This window comes from Alligator sinensis, unplaced genomic scaffold (assembly GCF_000455745.1).
Source record: "Alligator sinensis unplaced genomic scaffold, ASM45574v1 scaffold528_1, whole genome shotgun sequence".
NCBI classification, from domain to species: domain Eukaryota; kingdom Metazoa; phylum Chordata; order Crocodylia; family Alligatoridae; genus Alligator; species Alligator sinensis.
In genome coordinates this window covers 5,902,203-5,921,453 of record NW_005841846.1, presented here as the reverse complement: position 1 = coordinate 5,921,453, position 19,251 = coordinate 5,902,203, and the positions used below count along the sequence as shown (strand labels likewise).

The 19,251-nt window shown below is 43.5% G+C and overlaps 2 protein-coding genes across 2 annotated transcripts in view; one reads left to right on the top strand and one right to left on the bottom strand.

Annotated features, from left to right (window-relative positions):
- Positions 1 to 1,519, top strand: part of HELT (helt bHLH transcription factor) — a 2,938-nt gene extending 1,419 nt beyond the window's left edge. The window contains exon 4 of the mRNA XM_025208105.1: positions 293 to 1,519. Coding sequence (XP_025063890.1) covers positions 293 to 333 — 41 coding nt within the window. The 3' untranslated portion in view covers positions 334 to 1,519. The remainder of the gene's footprint in view (positions 1 to 292) is intronic.
- Positions 1,520 to 6,831: 5,312 nt separating this feature from the next.
- The window catches only part of LOC102371355 (EF-hand calcium-binding domain-containing protein 6-like), a 123,597-nt gene continuing 111,177 nt past the window's right edge, over positions 6,832 to 19,251 (bottom strand). Inside the window, exons 14-18 of the mRNA XM_025208060.1 lie at positions 16,704 to 16,828; positions 16,101 to 16,344; positions 14,179 to 14,351; positions 11,506 to 11,674; positions 6,832 to 10,198 (exon numbers count right to left, since the gene is read on the bottom strand). Coding sequence (XP_025063845.1) covers positions 9,941 to 10,198; positions 11,506 to 11,674; positions 14,179 to 14,351; positions 16,101 to 16,344; positions 16,704 to 16,828 — 969 coding nt within the window. The 3' untranslated portion in view covers positions 6,832 to 9,940. The remainder of the gene's footprint in view (positions 10,199 to 11,505; positions 11,675 to 14,178; positions 14,352 to 16,100; positions 16,345 to 16,703; positions 16,829 to 19,251) is intronic.

Here is a 19,251-nt window from a genome sequence, read left to right as displayed (position 1 = left end):
CTGCTCCCGCCCCTGGGCGAGCCGCGGGCCGGCGGGTCCGGGAGACGAGCGCCCCTCGGAGGCCCGAGCGGCCTCTGGACGCGGACGGTCTCCGGGCAGCAACGCCGCAGAGCTGAGCCGTGTCGGAGCGCAGAGCCGCGGGGTGCCCGGGGAAGCAGGCGGTCGCCCTGCCGCTCTGCCCTGGGACGGCCAGCCAAGCGCAGGCTGCAGGGAGACCTGCCCCGGCTTGTTTACCGAGGTCATGGGATGGGCTGCCCCGCAATTTGTAAACCAGCAGCTCCTTTATTCGCAGACACACACAAAAAGATCTTCATGACAATGCTTAGAAAGTAGAGCGGGGTCTTCCGCTTAGACTGTCAACACAGAGAAGCTGGCTCCTTCGCCTCCACACGGCCGAGGTCACGTACCCGGGGACTGCGAGAAGGGGAAATCGCTATTTCCTCGAGAGAGAGCTGAGACCTTAAATCCAAGCAAGGGCAGAGGGACGAGTAGCTATATCTAAATGCATCTCTCACAAGGCAATCTGGCAGAATCCTAGTGTATTCAGCACCAGAAGGATGTCTGGTGATTCTTATGAAAATACACATCCTACATTCAGTTTCACCAGCAGATTATGAAGCAAGTCTTACACTACTTATTTATTATTATTTGTTCTGTGAGCATTAACCTGCCCTGAATCCCCTCTTGCATTAAAGCATTTCAAGATATAGTATTTTCCTGGAAATATAACATTAATATATTCAACATTTTGATCCCTTAACCAAATTAGCCTCCCCCCTTTTCTCCCCTGCTAAATAGATTTTCTTTCTGGGATTAGCACCAGGCCACCATGGTCAAACCTGGGGTCATTTACATATAATTTTGCAAACTTGCATTGGCCCATGACAGTCTTTGTACTTCACATGTTGCTGGTCTTGGATTTTATTTCATTTCACTGTAAAAGATAAACCCTGCTCTGGCTTGACAATGACTCTAGGATAAAAGTCTCTCCCCACCCCCACCTCTTCTCCCTCTCTGAGTCTCTCTGTGTCTGAAACCTCTCCCCCAAAGCCACAAACCCCAAAACCTCGAGCCAGCCTGGCTGCCCAGGAGCTGCATAACCTTGGCTCAGGCAGAGGAGGGGATTGATCAGGACAAGACTGTGAATTCAAGGCATTTTCCCCTTGTCCCCAGTGCCTGGCTTCATACCCCCTCTTTCCCCACGCTCTCTCTTTAAATGAGTTGTATAGCCCTGGTTTCCAAGAAAGCCCCTACTAAAGCCTAGGAAAAGCTCCCAGTGGTTTGTGCTGGAGATGACCCATTGTGGAGCCTCTGAAAAGGACAGCCTCTTGTTTCTTGGGCTTCATCCTTGAGTAGGCAAGGATAAACATAATCAGCCCCATGAAATCAAAGGTTCTCTCCACAGGCATGAGGAACAAAGCTCCTTGCCAGAGCCTGGGCGAGCCATCCCCTTGACTCTGCCTCAGAGGAGGCCTCCAGCCCACGTCCAGCAGTCTTCTTAATACAGAGCTCACTTGTGCTCTCATGCGTTATTGAGCAAACACCGCCCCGCGCTCTGCACTCTGCTGTGCGCTCAGCCCCACGCCCCCACCCTGCATTTCCCCCACCCCCAGAATGGGCGTGCAGCAGGTTTTAGCAAGGAGGTTGCTGGGTGCCCTCTGCCAAGCATGGAGTGCACAGTGTGCAGGCACAGGCAGGCACTCTTCTGAGCCTGGCACACATGAAGGCATCACCAAGACACTGATGTTCTCCCATGGCACACAGAGCCGGCACATAGGCACATGCATGCTTTCCTGCCTTGTGCACACAAAAGGAACCTGCAGAAACAGCCACACACATTCCTGTGGTGCATAGGGGGATATCAACACATACCAACATGTGTGCCCCCTGTTCCCTCATACATTGTCACATTCTCAGGGCACACAGATAACCACCTCTCTCTCACATACATATTCCCATGGCACATATGGAAACACCACCCAGACATGCCCAAAGACACTACATTGGTACATACACAGTCTTGTTCCTCATAGTCACATCCCACTCTGACATCTCTCATATGTCCTGAGACACACATACCCCCACAGCGCACATGCTCCCAAAGCATCTTGACACTTCCATGCAGACTTCTTCTTGTGCAGGAGTCCATGCAGCAGTGGGACCTTTAAGGCAGTGAAGCCAATCCTTTTGGGAGGCATGCCAAAATCAAGCTCTGCCCCTTCCCCAAGTGCAACTCTGATCCTCTTCTCCTGCCTAATATGCTGCTGTTTTCAGTTTCCTGACCCCACCCCAGCCTGCCATGTGCCACATACAGAGCCTGCCCATGCCACTTGTGACATATGTACCTCAGGTTGGTCGCTCCTGCTTTAAAGGTATGATATGATGCCCTTTTTTTTATCTAGGTCAGTGCTTCTCAACCTTTTTAAACTCCAGGGACCCCTTATTTGTAATAATAACGTGAGACTGTGGTTTATGCATTCAGAAGCAGGATGAATCAATCACTCACTTGCTTTACCCTCTCTGGTATCAAAGGACACTGCCCTAGTGTTCATGGATCATACAGAGTTCTCTCCTTCCGTTTTTGGCAATGTTACAGTAGTTCACATATCACTGTCCAGCCATTTTCTACTTGCTGAGGTATGAATATTTTGATGATAGTCCAGTGATTTTAATCTCAGTTTCTGGATATCTTCATGTTCAGAGAAGGAACTCTGGACATTTCTGAGAACACCTGAGAGAAACACAAACACATTAGATCAAAGCATACAGGAGCTGGATAATATTGTTTGCAAATGAAGGACACGTCTAGGTACTGTTCACTCCCCAGCTGATATGCTTGTTTATTAATGTTTGCTTTGTGATATGACAACTCAACATACTGTATTTGCTCCAGCTGATACATCTAAGGACTTTTTCTGCAAAACATTGCCATGTTTCATCTGCTGGGTTAAAAATGGCAGTGACTAATTCTTTGCCTCAGTCATGTCCCTCTCCTTTTCCTCAGCTGATAGCCCCACTCTTTCTAGCTCTCTGTGTCTTCCCCTTTTTAACTCTCCCTCCTCTCCCTTTTCCAGCCCCTGTATTGTCCTTTTACTTTTCCCATCCTTTTGCTCCTATTAGTTCAGCTCTTCTTGCCTTCCCTGTCCTCAGTCCAGTCTCAGGTATATTAAAACCAAGTTTTTCATTTACCTCTCAAGCCAGTTTTATATAGTAGTAATTTCTCAGCAGCTTTGCTTATCCGTTATCCACAAGGTATGAATGTACAAGGCAAAGATCCATTTTACAGATGATGGGTGCCAAAATGCAATCCGACAGTTTCATACCTGGTGAGCAATCTTTGTTGATTATTTATTCAAGCAATAGAGAGTCACTGGTTATCTCTGCGGCATTGTGTTGTCTCAGCCATCTCCAAACCACTAATTTAGTAGCAGTTTTAGTATCATGGTGGCATCTAACGGTCACCATGGGCTTAAGATAAGGGCCCCATATGTTTAGGTCCATGCAAACCCATTTGCTACCTTGAAATACTTACATCCTAAACAAGCAATGCCATCAGAAGGCTGGGAGAATGGGCACTATGACCCCATTTCACTATTGAAATTAAATTCCACCATGCATTATCCAAACTCAGCCTTTTCTTCCATTCTGAGTTCTGTAAATGATATCTGAATGCCAGTGTTTTGGCTGGTTTACATGAGACCCCAGGCTACAGCATCCAAGCACTTCACTTTTTTATTTACATATTAATCATTACAATATTATTGTGTGATGTGATAGTGCCATTAGACCCATTTTAAAGACTGGAGACTGAGACAGAGAGATTATGTCTGTGGTCAAGAAGAGTTAACAAGCCAAATAGCCATGAGTATCTTGACCTAAATTGATTGCCCAGAGTCACACAAGAAATGTGTATCAGAGCAAAGAAACTGAGCATGGTTCTAAGCTAGTGCTACAACCTTACTTTTTCTCTTGCTATCTCATTCTCCAAGACAAACCAACAGAGATTATAGTAAGAAGTGCTTTAAAAATGCCTCCCTGTATCCTGGACAGGCAGAAGGTGGAAGATATCAGCTGCTTCCAAGAAGAGTCTGTACTGGACTGGACTGTACTATACTGTACTATGCACCTGGGCTCTTGGAATAGATATACTCTGCTCACAAGGCAGTTTCCTTGAACTGGTCTTTGTGGCCAACAGTTTACTTATGCATCATATATTAGCTGCAGAACCTAATCTTGCAATGTTTACAACTAGTTTGTCTAACCCAAAGATGACTGGTTTAAATAGGGACATATTTTTTCCCTTACCATTTGTCCATTTCTAGAAAACCCACATCCAGAACTACTAAGACAGTCAAGGCTGCTTCAGAAACAACAGTCTCGCTTCTCTTTTATTAGAGAGCATATAATGGTGGTAAAATGCATCAGATGTATTTTCAGAGCAATATGTACAAGGTACAGTCGGGTGTATTTCATACTGACCTACATGCTGCACTGAGAGATGAATGCAATTGGATTAAACTGAAGAGCCAAATGTGAAGAAAGAGACTTTATTTAGAAAGTTCATTGTGATCAAACCTCAGAACTTCACATCCAGGTTCATCCTGTAAAACAAACCCTTAAGTTACAACAATACAAAACCTTTAAACATGCATGGTATTTCATCATGCATGGTACCTCATCTTGTATAAAATTAGCATGGTTAGATTAAATATAAATGGGTTTTTTAACAAAAATACACATATTTTACATATCTACTGAAAAAATTAAAGGTAATTTAATTGATCATTATTAAATGATATTAAACCTTGAAGTGCAATCCTAGTTTGGTTAATAAATGTGTAAAAAAAAAAAAGAAAAGGATCAGGCACCTTCATTCAAGGAGCTTTGCTCCAGTGCAGGAAGCTCAGTGTGGAATCAGAACCATTGTCTACTCAACAAATATGCTCCTAGGGCCAGAGTCTCAGCTAGTGTAAGCTGGCATAGTTTCATGTTAGGATATTTTAGACCAGCCATATCTCTGGCCCCTGGTGTTTAATTAGTCTTACATCTGATCCTTCTACTGTCAAATGTCACATCTTTTACAACTTCTTATTCTTGTGAGCACTACATACACACCAGGGAATTAGGTGCAGAAAAATTCAAAATTATGCACTGAGTCTCAGGGGCTGTATATAATGGCACACAGCTGGCCCAGCCTGGCCTGCTGGTGCACACCTTCAGACCAGACCAAGCTGGCTCTGTGGCAGTACATGGGATTTGTAGCACTGCAAGCAGAACCTGTGCACCAGCAGGCCTGGCAGTCTCCATGCCTCCATGTGCAGCTTCCCGCTGGAGTGCTGGAAGCCACTAATGGAGACATGGAGCTGGCCAGCCCAACTCGATGCTGCATGGCTCCTACCTGCAGTGCTGCAAGCCCCAAGGGCTGGTACAGAGCCAGCCTGAGTCGAAGGCATACACCAACAGGTCTGGGTTGAAGGTATGCTAGCTTGGTACCACCATGTGAAGCCCCAGGATTCAGCCAGAGCTGTGCATTGCCAGGGGCTTTGCCTTCTGCAGCCACAAGCACCGCAAGGGTCTACTGCCTGCTGCTGCTGCTATCACCAGCAGCAGCAGGGGCTATGCACCATTGGTGGGGCATGGGGGCCCATACCCACCCACAAGCCCCACACCAACACACACACACTCACATGCCCACCCACAAACCCCAGGCCCCTCTTCTGCAGCCAGGATCTCCCCTCCCCACTCACCAGCTGTCCAGTCATGCACCACCATTCTCAGTGCCATCATCTGGGGCTCCCAACTGGAGTGCTAGGAGCCCCATGGGGGTGGAGGCACAGAGCCTGCCTGGGTTAAATTATGCAATTATGTGCAGTCATATGTTTTATGAGCAAAATTGCTCAGGTGCATAGTTGCATAATTCCCTGGGGTGTAACTGCAGAATCAACACGTGCTGCAGACTGAATTGTTATGTAAGGGTTAGTTTCAATAAAGGACTTAAGAATCTAAACCAGAACAAAGGTGGAATTGAGGCACTGCAGTAAATAACTGTGATCCAAAAAAATCTCTACTCAGCTGCCATCTAACCCTGACGACGTCCAAACTCATTTGGTGCCTCACTGTTTCACTCTGAAGTTCTCAATGTGCCTGGAGTTTTGCTTCCGTGTGAGTGTGTCTACACATGAATTTGACCTGGGAGCAGTTTACTTGCGAGTAAATGTTCCCAAGCAATGTGCAAGGTCTTGGGAGCAGATTTGCTGCTCCTGGCAGCAATCTGCTCTCACCCCCGCTGGCCCTACACCACCAGCCCCTTGCAGCAGCCAGGGGGAGTTCTAGGTTCCCCCTTGGTGCTAGCCCAGGGGCTGGCAGGGAGCACCAGGCCAGGAGACAGCTGTCTCCTGGTGGGGGCTGGGACATTGCTCCCTGCCACTGGAGGGCTGCCTGCTCCTGGGATGAGGACAATGTCCCCCTGCCCTGGCAGTAGGGAGGTTCTGGACCCAACTCCCTGATCGCGGGCAGGTCCCAGCCCCCTACCCTGATCCCTAGTGAGGCAGTTAGCAGAGAGCCCCCAGCTGGGCGGGGATTCCCCACCCAGCCGGGGACTCACTGCTAGCTGCCCACTGGCGTTTGGGGCAGGCAGCTGGGACCTGCTCCACCCCTGCAGCTCTTTTCAAGCCCCGTGCCTCAATCATCTGATCAGGGCACAGGCCTGGGACCTGCTCTTGACCAGGACAGGTCAGTGGCATGCCTCCGCCCACTGCTGCCCCCCTGCAATCTCCCACCCCTGCTACCCAGCTGACTGGGAGCACATTTGCTCCCAGTCAGGGGCCTACATGTGCGCTATTGCACAGTTACTAATTCTGAGAAAATTTGCTACTTGCATTTGTAGGTAGCAAATTTACTTAGGATTAAAGCCAATTACTGCGCAGTAAGCATCTGCACATGTAGATGCAGACACTGCAGCAGTTAGCTCTACTGAGCAGTAAAGCACCTTGTCTAGATGTGCCCTGTATGCTTAGAACTGCTCCAATCTGAGCAACTCAGCACCTATATCCTGATCAAGTCCAATTGGGATACAGAAACTACGTGTTCCTCTGCCTATGTCTCGCAAAGGATGTAGCCTGGTAGGCAGGCTCAAAGCATACCTGACACACTCACAGGATCAAGCTCCTCACAGAATAGATATAACCACTTTTTCCTACTATGTAGTAGCCATGGTGATGCTGACTTTTCATGTAATAGCCTCATAGCTAAAGCATTTACCCAGGAAATGGGAGACTTGAATATAGGCCTTGTTTAGTCTAGAGGGATCAAATCCCCATCTCTACTTCACATAAAAGTGCCCAAAGGATCAGACGATAGCCAAGGCTGGAAAGTAGATTCTCTTCACTCTTCTTGTTGAAATTGTACAGCCACATAGCAAATGCATGTAGATTCATGGTGCCAGAGGAAAAGAATATAAGAGGGAGCATGCCTCTGTAGCTAGTAGTGAGGGCACTCAGGGGTGATTTCTGTATTTTAAATTAAACAGTCATGGGATAAGATACAGAAACAGTCCCTGGACTCCAGGATTGCCCTTCCCAGCTGACTACTGCTAATAAATAGGCTATAGAAACATGCCCCCCTTGAGTTCTCCCTCTGGCCCCATCTATCTTGAATTCTGTGCTGCAGTGACACAGTTTCAACCTAGAGAGAAAGAAAGTGCCTTCATCTAAGCTGGTCCAGAGCGTGGTGTTTAGGACATTTTATTGGTAACTAGGATATATGGTTTTGAACTGGCTCAAAGCTGAAGGGAGTCTGGAACCCAGCTCTCCTACTTCTGAGGCAACTGCTTTAACCAGTAGAATATTATATAAGCGGGGGGCAGGATTACCAGTATTTTTAAAAGAAAATAAGTCCTTGGTCCTTTGAAACAGATGAAAGTGCCTCCCCTTTAGGAGATGATCCTACATGGATGGAGCACTTGAGAAAGAGATGCAGGAAGATGCCTAATCTTCGGAGAAAGGCAGAGTTTAAGACCCAGCCCTCTCTGTAGAATTCCCTACTGCCTACCTGTGGGCAGCTCAGTAGTCAGCTATTTGGACTACTCAGTCCCATTCAGATGCACTGCTGTACACTGTATAGGAAGGCTTTGCACCCAATTCAGGGTTTTGGATCCCATTCTGGAGGGTTGACATCTAAAAGTTAGGCACTGTAGCACCTAACTTGTAAGTGCCTAAGTCTTTTATTGGATCAAACACTGAATTCTTTTTCCAGGCCCCAAATTTTCTCTCAGTTGAATTACCTTTACATGGTTTCATTAAGGTATATCAGTTACAGGTGTTCAATACCATTGGACATAGTGGAGTTACACACATATAGCTGCCGTACAATTTGCCCTACAGAATTTTATCATCATAGAGATGTGAGAAGCCAATGATGCAGCTTGACTATCAAACCCCAGGTGGAGTGTTAAGGAATGGAATCTGTTAAAGAAACAAACAATCAAAACTTTTTTTCCCAACTTGTAAACTAAGAGAATGTTGTCAGAAATCAGTAAGATAGAACAAACAGTGACAAAACATTTTTTATACAGCCATTTTTTAGTTAAAATTTCATTTAAAAAGACAACCGATCATCTTCATAAAACCTAGCATATTACATTACATGTAACAGAATTCAAAATTATTAGATAGTACTAAAGAAATCACATTTGTCTGATTTTTGCATACTCCAATGTAGATTAAACCAGGGTGTAATAATAGCTGTTCATGTTCTGCACTCTAAACTTTTTTTTTTTTACCATGTAGAAGTTTTTCCTTCAGCTTTTTTAAGCCAGCAAAAGTGCTTTCTCAACAGCTTTATTATTTAAAACTGTGAAAATACTGTTTGATATCAGATGTCAAGGGGGGAAAGTATTTGGAACAGGAGCTACAACAGAAGTTAATCTTTTCTTCTAAGGTGCCCAAGTACATATACAGCAAAAGTTTAACACAAGCTTGTGATTGTCTTCCAAGATAATAAAGGGCATATGTTTTTATCGTGGATCTAAAGTGAGTGGCCCAAGGGAAGAAAGTATGTAGAAGCAACCAAAGAGGGCTCCTTCCTTTTGGCATTTTGTTTATGCAGACAAACTGGGTCATATCCACAGCTAGTGAAAGCTGGCCAAGTTTCATTGCAATCAGTGGACCTGTGCTCATCTGCATGAGGAGGATCTGTAATGAAGTTAGATAATTTGCTCCTGTATACTGGACTAGGCAAATAATATACATTTTAATGGTTCCATTTATTTATTTAACCGACTCAACTGTTCACTCATATGCTCATAAAAATGTCTTTATGCCACAAAAGTGAAGTGGCAAATAACTTGATCTTAAAGGTACAACTGCTGTGACAGAGAAGTGAAGCAGAGCAGAGCAGCCACAGAATTGACCCCTATTCCCTGTAATCTATGGATAAAAATATTCCTTTAGGAAGAAGAAAAGGATGGAAATCCATGTTTACATTAAGGGCCAAATTCTGGCTAAATGCCTACATAGGATCTGATCCAACTCCTGATAAGGTCAAAGGAACTCTCTACCATTGTCGTGGAGTCCTAAGCAGCAAAAATCCACCCTGCATCTCACTGAATATTTCATTTTCTAAAAAAAAAATTATTTGCATCTCTCTATGCTGCATCATTGCCTCTCCTTTTCAGAATGTTAGTTTCCTTAGTAACAGAGTGGATTGTGTTTTAAATATAGTACAGTAATTGTGTTATACTCAGCTTGGCTCTCTTCTCTCAGAATATGCTTCTATTATCCCCCTACAAAACAACTTACAATACAGTGGGCAAGTAATAAGTAGCCAAAAGACACAAAGCAAAGATGCACACCCCAAAGAGAAGCAAACAGCTGGAAGGATAAGCAGCTGGGAGCATGCAGATGTCATTCTTCTCCTAGTCACAGGGATATTCTATATTATTTTATGGTGGGCTTACAGAGGATTTTTTGGCTGCAGGTGGTTTCCCTTTTTTACAAGTTTCCTCCAAAAAGGACTTATAATCAATTCTCCCATCCAGGTTGGGATCGTATTTAGACAGAATGTGATAAATCTCATCCTCATCTACCAGAAGGTTGCACAGCTTCAGGACAGATCTGAATTCTGGTAGAGAAAGGTAACCACTGCTGTCAGCATCAAGCTTCCTAAAGGCTCTTCGAAGGGTCTTCCAGTCCCCTCGTAACTAGAAAAAAAAGCAAATGATTTGAATTACTGCAGAGAAATAATAAACAAACTATGTGAGGGCACAATGACCTTTCTGGTGTTTCATCTGAACTACGAAACTGTGAGGTTATGCTGCAGTCTGTTTTACTGCATATACCTGCACATTCACAATGGGAAAGCACACCAGCAAGGTTCGTCACTAGCTCATAATGTATTACATCATAAGCTGTAATAGTAATTTGATCTTTGATAGCTTCTTTCAACCAAGGAGTTCAACACGCTTTAACAACATTAAAACAAAGATTTTCAAAAATGGTGGTCTGGAGTTTAGTCTCCCATATCAATAGTTAGGGATCTAAATAAATGGTCTCATTTTCAAAATTTTGGGGTTTCCACTTATCTCATTAAAGCCAAAGAGATTTCTGTTCTTCCAACACATTTGAAAATTAAAATCAGCTGTTCAAGTACCTAAATAAAGACTTAGAAATATAACTTTAGACACTCAAGTGTAAGGATCTTGAGCTCTGAACGCAGCTATAATTGGCTCTCACAAAAGCACAATGGAAAGTCATTGTCAAGGGGAGTTTCTCCTACTTGTGCTGCTAACGAGTGGCTTGGAACACTTCCTGAATAGTTTGGAACCTTCACTGGAGATGCTGTCACTGGCACTTCCTCCTCCTGCGCTTATCACTATGCTTTTTTCTTTTATTTTTCTTTGCCAGTGTCATTTCATTCTAGACAAGTGCAAGTTCCAGTAAGGTGTTGTGTAGGATTATGTCAAAGGAAAATATGCTTAGGAATGAATAATAGTGGTACATCCTCAAATTTGAAAGGTCTGCCTACTAGTAAAATATTATGTATGTATAGGTGCAGGTGACCTATGTTTGCCTACTAAACTATCTATCTTAACTATCTTAGATATTTCTAAGGGACCAACAAAGTCCATGGGAAACTAGAAAGCCAACATTAAGACAAGATAAGTTTCTCTTTCATCATACAGACTCAGACAAAAAAGAATTTCCCCTTCATCTCATAAGTCTGTTGCCTGTGGAGAACAAGGAATCCACCCTTGGTATAGTCATACAATCTGCAGACATAACAAGTACAGTCACTATACCAGGCACTGTTGATGGTTTGCTGAGTGTGTTTTAATGTCTGGCTATCAGCTGGTAGGTACATTAGCCTTAGGTTGTAGTACAGATGATTATGCACTTTTAGATCTAATATATAAGCAATTCATTATTGAGAAGAATTCACACTATTTCTCTCTAGGAAACACAATTTACAGTAATTCAACTAGCCACACAGCATATGACAGCCACCTACTTTTTCTCGCAGTCTACTTGTCAAACTGCCCAGCTCTGATGTCTGCATTCCCATCTGGGATTGGTCTATCTCATCTTGAGATGCCTTCATAACAGCAGCCATGTTATTCCCATTCTTCCACCTTTGTCTCCGTAAAGCAAAGGGCTTCAGAAACTCCAAGTATGAAACACTTAAATAAACCAAAAAGGAAAACAAAAACAGATCAGTTTAAGAATTATTACATAATTCTATGTTCCAAATTTTCCATCATCTTCAACACATGTGCAGCTAGAGCTGGCTGGAAATTTTTCAACTGAACATTCTTCACTGTAAAATGCTCATCACTGAAACCAACGTGTTCTGCAGAAATGTTCCAGTTTTGATGAACTTCCAGTAGACCACAGATTGGTTTCTCTCAGAAACCTACAGGGTTCCCTAGAAGGTCACTTGCCAGGCTGCTGGGAAACCCAGTCTTCCAAGGTCCATGGCTTTGCCAAGCAGACTTCACCCTGTGGCCAGGGTCCCCGTTTCAGGGTGATTCAGCCATGCAGATTTTTTCAAAGCTATGAACCTGCAGGTTTCCAGACTCACTGCTGCAGAGTCAGAAGGCTTTAGGAACCCTAGCTCCCACCCTCTGAAACTCATGGTTTAGCAATCAATCATTCTCAGGTCTCATCAGTTCCTAGCTCTCTTTCAGTCTTTCAGAGAGCCCTCTGGGTTGAGAGTGCTGGGAACACAGAAGGTGTCAATTTTGTTTAATAATTTTTAAATAAAATATTATCTATAATTTCCCTTCCATGAGCATTTCAAAACACCTATTTTCATTATAAAATGAACAAATTTTTTTTCATTTCATGGGAAATTCTAAATTTCAATTTTTAACCAACTCTACACATGGCCAATCAATATCTGCCCATAACAGTATTCATTTGTTGACTCATAACAATATAAGTCATTGCTTATATACAGGGCAAAACCCAACAACAAGGGTTTGATATAGTTTGGGGATAGGTTGATATAGCTGGAGATGGTCCTGCTTTGAGCAGGGGGTTGGATTAGATGACCTCCTTCCAACTCTAATTTTCTGTGATTCTATGATTCTAAGGAAACCTAAAGAAGTGATTTTTAGCACAAAAGTCAGGCATAAAGTTGTACCTGTATATAACAGTGTAACAGTGGAAAATATGACACACAATTTGATGACAATTCATGGGATTGTCCATTGTTTCATCTGGCAGATTTTTAAATAACATTTTTTTGTATTTCTAAAATGTAAGATTATTTTAGCTAAGAATAAAAATGTTTAGTTAGCATTAAAAATGAGAATGTAACCAATAGGTCTTGTGAGTCTGTAATCAGAGAGTGAAATAGTAGCAAACTAGACTAAATATTAAACACTTTTACTGGGATAGAAGTGTTAGATGAGTGGGGTTTTTCAATACTAGCAAAAGCCTGAGTGTTGCTGCAGATCTATTGGCATTAAGGGACTCTTGCAGGTGTAGTTTATTTTGCTCAGGGATCTAGCATAAATTATACAGGCCAAAACACTCTTCTGCTGATATAAATTATATCTACAATAGCAGAATTTGCCTCTATGGACACATCTATACAACTATACCCACAAAAACTGTGAATCACCTCTAGTCTGGTGATTCTCAACCTTGTTAGACTCAAGGCACCCCTTGGAAAATGCCAGTGCTTAGCTTTCACTCATTTTTTAAATACAGAAAAAATAATAGAGCAATTCTTCTGTTGTAAAGAACTCAGGAAAACCAGAACAAATCACAATATTTTTGATAATATGGATTCCTACTTGAAATCATTGGGTTTATTTTATGAATTATAGTATTTGCACAGCTAACAGTGCTAGTATTGTGCAGCACCCTGCATCACTCATAAAAGGATCTCAAGACAATCTGGTTGAGAATCACTGCAATTGAGTATTAACCCTGAAACTGCAGTGAGAGGAGAAATGACACTTTACGGATAGGGAGTTAGAATTATTGAACCAATCCAAAGGAGAATTTTGTCGTGCACCATGGAGTGCAAAACATGGCTTAGATATTCAGATTCCTGGGATTTATTTTATTCAGGCCAAGTGTTCTGTCTGCTCTGATTTTAAAACTACGGCAGACCTTTTCTGGAGGCTCCTTCTCTTTCCTCTAAAAGGAATACATTTTGAAGAAAAAGTAGACTTTGATACACAGGCCACAAAAGGCTTCATGATGAAATAACAATATTGCTTTTTCTTTTTAAAAAATATTATGTTTTAGATGCAGGTTGCTGCTCAGTAGTGATGCACTAAGAACACTGGCTAGAACTTAGCCATTATACAGGTAATGCAGGAGCTGGACAAATTTATTAAAAGAACCCTACCAGTACAGCCAATGCCTGAATTGCTAAACCAATTCACCTCTGAATGGCTTTTCAGCAGACATTGCACATTCCTTGAAATTGTGAATCTTAGGTTTTGCAGTTTGGAAGAAACACCCAGTTGGAACTAGAACAAGGAATTCAAGGAACCTAAGCACGAATTTTCTGTCTTAAGGGGTGCATTAATCCATAGGGCCACCTACAACATTTAACACAGCTAATACTGTCCAGTATTATAGACCATTTGTTATAGCTTCATTTTGATCAAGGACAGATTATTACAGACCAGCTCATTTTAACCTTTCTCCAGATTTAACTCACCAACCATCCCCATCGCTTTCAAATTTCTTTCCCAGCATTTCACATTCATATTCATTCAGGTGCACACACAGCTCAGTCAAAATATCCTTAAATTCTTCTTTGGTGACAAAGCCTGTATGCTGGGGATCCAGCTCTTCAAATTCCTTCTTGAGAACATCCCATAAATACTCCACCTAGAGAAACAAAACATTTGAAATCTCGCTGTGTTCAGAACCTATTCCCAGTCCTCTGACTAGCATTACTCAGCCATGTCCTCATGCAATTTGCAGGGCACATCTACATGACACACTTAATGGCCATTGCACTAATTCTGTGTATTAGCGCATCAGACAAAACTGTGCTAATGCACTAATGCACAGATTAGTCTAATGGGCACTAAGCTTCACCTAAAAAGCATTCATCTGCAATAATGCACAGTAGCACCGATGATGGCGCATTAATGAACGTGTAGACATGCCCACAGAAGTCAGCATTTCCTGCTCTTTTCCTCTGGCAGGCTTACTGGTTCTAAAGGCAGTAGGTTGTGGAGTCAGCAGTAAGATTTTCTGTACCTGGTGACAAGTCTGTATATTCAGAATAACCCCACCCACCTCAGTGGCATAAATGAGAAGATCTGTTCCAATACAGTTTCTACACTTAGGGCTTTGTTATAGGTTACACTGCGAGCCATACAAATGGTGATCAACTTAGTGCTAGCTTGCAGTTACACCTTCAACATGAGTGGCACATCTATGAGGAGTGGCCACAATTTAATGGAATAGGGGCTGGGTTATGTGGATCAACAGATAATCCTGCCCTGGAGTGGTGTAACTTTCAGCCGCATTACAAATGCTTTAAATCACTTGAAGATGTTAATGTGCAGATAATCCAGGGGTTAAAAATTTTAGGAGCCACCCAAAATGAATATGTAACAAGGCGCTTAGCATAGCTACATACCTAAGACAATATTTAAAAGGAATGATGTAGCCAAGTTCTGCTCTTGCATACACATGTTTTTTTCCTTTTTCTTGAAAAAATAAGGTAAATATTTTAAAGTTTAAAAATTAATTTGAAAATGTATCCTTACATATTTATTTGGTTCATACTTTAGTTACCATCTTGAGTCAGCATAACAGCACTGTATTTCCATACAGAGACCTGGAACCTGACAGCCCATTTCAAATAGATACTGCGCATAGAGAGACAATGATTTGCTTCCCACTTCCATATCACATTAGTTCCCTTTGATTAGGAAAGAAAAAGAAATCTGCTGTACTGCTCTCTCCTTTAAATTCAGCCTCATTTTGCTAGGTCAAGGCTGGCAGCTTCTAACCACCCAGGAGGCTGTACCAGCAGGGGCTTCATGCCACTCAGGCCATGCTAGGTGAGGCATAGGCCACAGGCCTGCAGGTCATGTGGACAAACCCTCACTCCACTGCACTGAACACCCACACAGGCACCTCCCCACTGCTATACCATGTGGGCACGATCCCTCTGTACTGTTACAATCTACCCCACCGCATGGGGCACTGGATTTACCCTCAGCTCCTTGCAGTGTGCCACACTGCCCCACCCCTGGGGCAGAGGCAGGAAGTGGCAGCTGGAGGAGGGAGGGGGGAACCTAGAGGAGTCCTGGCACAGGGGGAACCCGGGGGCTGCACCTTAACCCCTCATGGGTCATGTGTGGCCCACTGCCCACCATTGGACACTCTGTGTTAGGAGGCTATTCCACAGTGCTGATTGTATCTTTTTTCTTAATACACATAACAAAAGACACATCATGTATTTTAAAGAAAAAAAGCTTGCAGCTCTCTGTTTGGGACCCAGGTACCTATTTTGGAAATTAATTCACTACTTAGCAATTAGTGTTAGGAATGTAACTGCACACACAGTATTGGAAGTAAAGCCCTTGTGCGTAACTTCTTTAAACTAGAATAGCTTACTTTTGCTCGCACCCTGTCCACCAATATGTCAGAATCGCAGCTGAGATTTTTAGAACGCAACCTGAGGTTACTGTCTCCTTTTCTGGGTGGACTAATCTTGGCATTGGGAAAGCATGCAGAGCTGGGGGAGTAGCCAAAGTGTCTGATGAACTCCAGATAGTCAAGGGTGTTATCCTGATTTGTAATTAAAGTTTCCCACAGCCTGCGGATTTCACCTCGAGTTATTTCAGGTTGGATGTCAAACCTTTCTTCAAAACATTGAAAGAAAAAAATGTAATGAGATTAACAGCAGCAGCAACAACAATAATACATATTTTGAGGAAAAGTAGAAAGTTATTGTATTTACTAGCCATATATTAACAGTCTTACTCAGCAAACTACAAATGAGGTCACAATGTATTCAGGAGTTTTACTGAGTAAAGACTTCAGGTCTAAATCAAAAAACAGTAGGAGGATACAATGACAAATGACTGATTCTTTGGTGGAAAAATCCCTCTGAGCCAGGTCCTCAGCTAATGGAAAGGAACACAGCTCCATGAAAATCACCACCTGGAGAGGATCTGGCCCTGTATTTTGAAAGAAGTCTCCAGCAAATCTCCTTACCGCTTCAAGAGAAAGTACATAGTCTCCTGAGTGAGGCGCCGGGAGTTCATTTCATCTAAGTCTTCAAACTCTTTTTCTATTGCTTGAGAGCGTTTGTTTAATAAGTTCTTAATAATCTTGAACAACTTGTGGGGGAAAAAGAAGATACATGTGAAAATGTATAAAGAACTTATTTATACATGCCCTGACACACATTTCTCCCTGTCTACATCTTTCAAACAAGGAGCTATCTGGCAGCTGTCTCACAAGAATGTGATTTCACTGCAGTACAAACCCAGAATCTGTAAGAATTATGCTATTAGACACAATGCAGCTTCAGGACTTTTCAACTAAGCCAACAAAGACAAATTGCATGATTTTTACAGCTAATCAGTCAGCAAATATTTTAATATCTAAATCAAGGCTGCCCAACTAGTGGCCCACAGGCTACATGAAGCTTCTGAGGAATTAAATTGTGACCCCTGGACTCCTGGTGCAGTCACTGTTTCCGTTTTTACTTCTTGCTGTTACCATTGGAGTCCCCGCTGCTCCCCTTGACTCCTCTGGGTTCTGCTGTCTGTCCCCACTCCAGGAGGCAGGGTGGAGCAGTGCAGCCTGTGGGACTGAAGGAATCATGGCCAGAGGACTTGGAGGGACCCATGGACCCCATGTGGCATCCGTGCTGGTATGGTGGCGTGGGAGTGCCCACTGTGCAGCAGGAACAGGAGGGAGAGGCCACAGGGCGCAGCATGTCCATGCATGCAGGATACCTCTGTGGCATGGCAAGTCAGTGTGGTGGGGGTCCATATTGTGCAGCATGAGCTCATATGAAACACTGGGGGCCCATGAGGTACACTGGGGGTGGGGTTCACATGGTGCAGTGGGGACCTTTGTACTGAAAACAGGGGGGCTTACATGGCACAGTGTGCAGCCTGCACAGCATGGAGCTCAGGAGTATGTGGCCCACATGGTGTGTGGCTGGGGGTCTTGCCACCCTCAGCCACTCAGAAGCTGGACAACCTTGAATTATACAAATGCCCACTCCAGTTGCTTCACAGCTAGATCAAGCTGCCACCGCAGAGGAAATTTTGTTCAAGGTGAACTCTGCATTTTACTTTCCTATCAACTTGTTACTTTAGCAATGGTCAGTTATGTTTCTAATTCCTTGTGCAGTATTTCATGATAGCCCAGGGAGAAACCTAGGTAAATTATGCCTGCAGATTTCTATCACAGGTCTGATTTTTCTCTCACCCCTTCACATTCATTCTAGCAAATTAAAATTACATATGGCCTAATCTAGCAAACACTAACATTAGAGTTTATGTCATTTTATTTATGCAGCGGTTCCACTGGAGGTATAATTTGTCACTGTTTTTAAGATGGCTATGAGCTGCCACACAAGAGTGCCGGGTACAAGGATAACACACACTGGCCCTGATCCTTTAAGCACTTACACATAGACTTAGTTTTATGAGTCTAAGTTTATATTTATGAAATCATGAATATGCATAAAGTATTTGTAGGCTGAGGTTTTGAGAAGGTTAGCAGTTGTGACTTGATCAGAGATTCTCTGATAAAATGTAAATTGCAATTCCTGTTTTTTGTCCCATGGACACAACAGATGTCATGGAAATGCATGTAGAGGGCATGCAGAGCTTCTGCTTTCATTATTATGTATGCAGTACTACAGGCTTATATAATGGACTGGAAAAGGGCCAATGTGGTCCCCATTTTCAAGAAGGGGAGGAAGGAGGACCCAGGCAACTATAGGCCAGTCAGTCTCACCTCCATCCTTGGCAAAGTCTTTGAAAAAATTATCAAGGCTCACATTTGCAAGAGCCCGGCAGGAAAAATTATGCTGAGGGGAAACCAGCACGGGTTCGTAGCAAGTAGATCATGCCTGACTAATCTAGTCTCTTTTTATGACCAGGTTACAAAACACCTGGACGCAGGAGTAGGGGTTGACGTTGTTTACTTAGACTTCAGGAAGGCCTTCGATACGGTATCCCACACCATACTGGTGAACAAGTTAAGAGGCTGTGACTCGGATGACTACACAGTCTGGTGGGTGGCGAATTGGCTAGAGGGTCGTACCCAGAGAGTGAGTCATAGTGGATGGGTCAGTATCGACCTGGAAGGGTGTGGGCAGTGGGGTCCCGCAGGGCTCGGTCCTTGAACCAATACTCTTCAATGTCTTCATCAGCGACTTGGACGAGGGAGTGAAGTGTACTCTGTCCAAGTTTGCAGATGACACAAAACTGTGGGGAGAAGTGGACACACCGGAGGGCAGGGAACAACTACAAGCAGACCTGGACAGGTTGGACATATGGGCAGAAAACAACAGAATGCAATTCAACAAGGAGAAATGCAAAGTGTTGCACCTAGGGAGGAAAAATACCAGCATACCTACTGCTCAGGAAATGACCTGCTTGGAGGCACGGAAGTGGAAAGGGATCTTGGAGTCCAAGTGGACTCCAAGATGAACCTGAGTCGGCAGTGTGATGAAGCCATCAGAAAAGCCAATGGCACTTTATCGTGCATCAGCAGATGCATGACGAATAGATCCAAA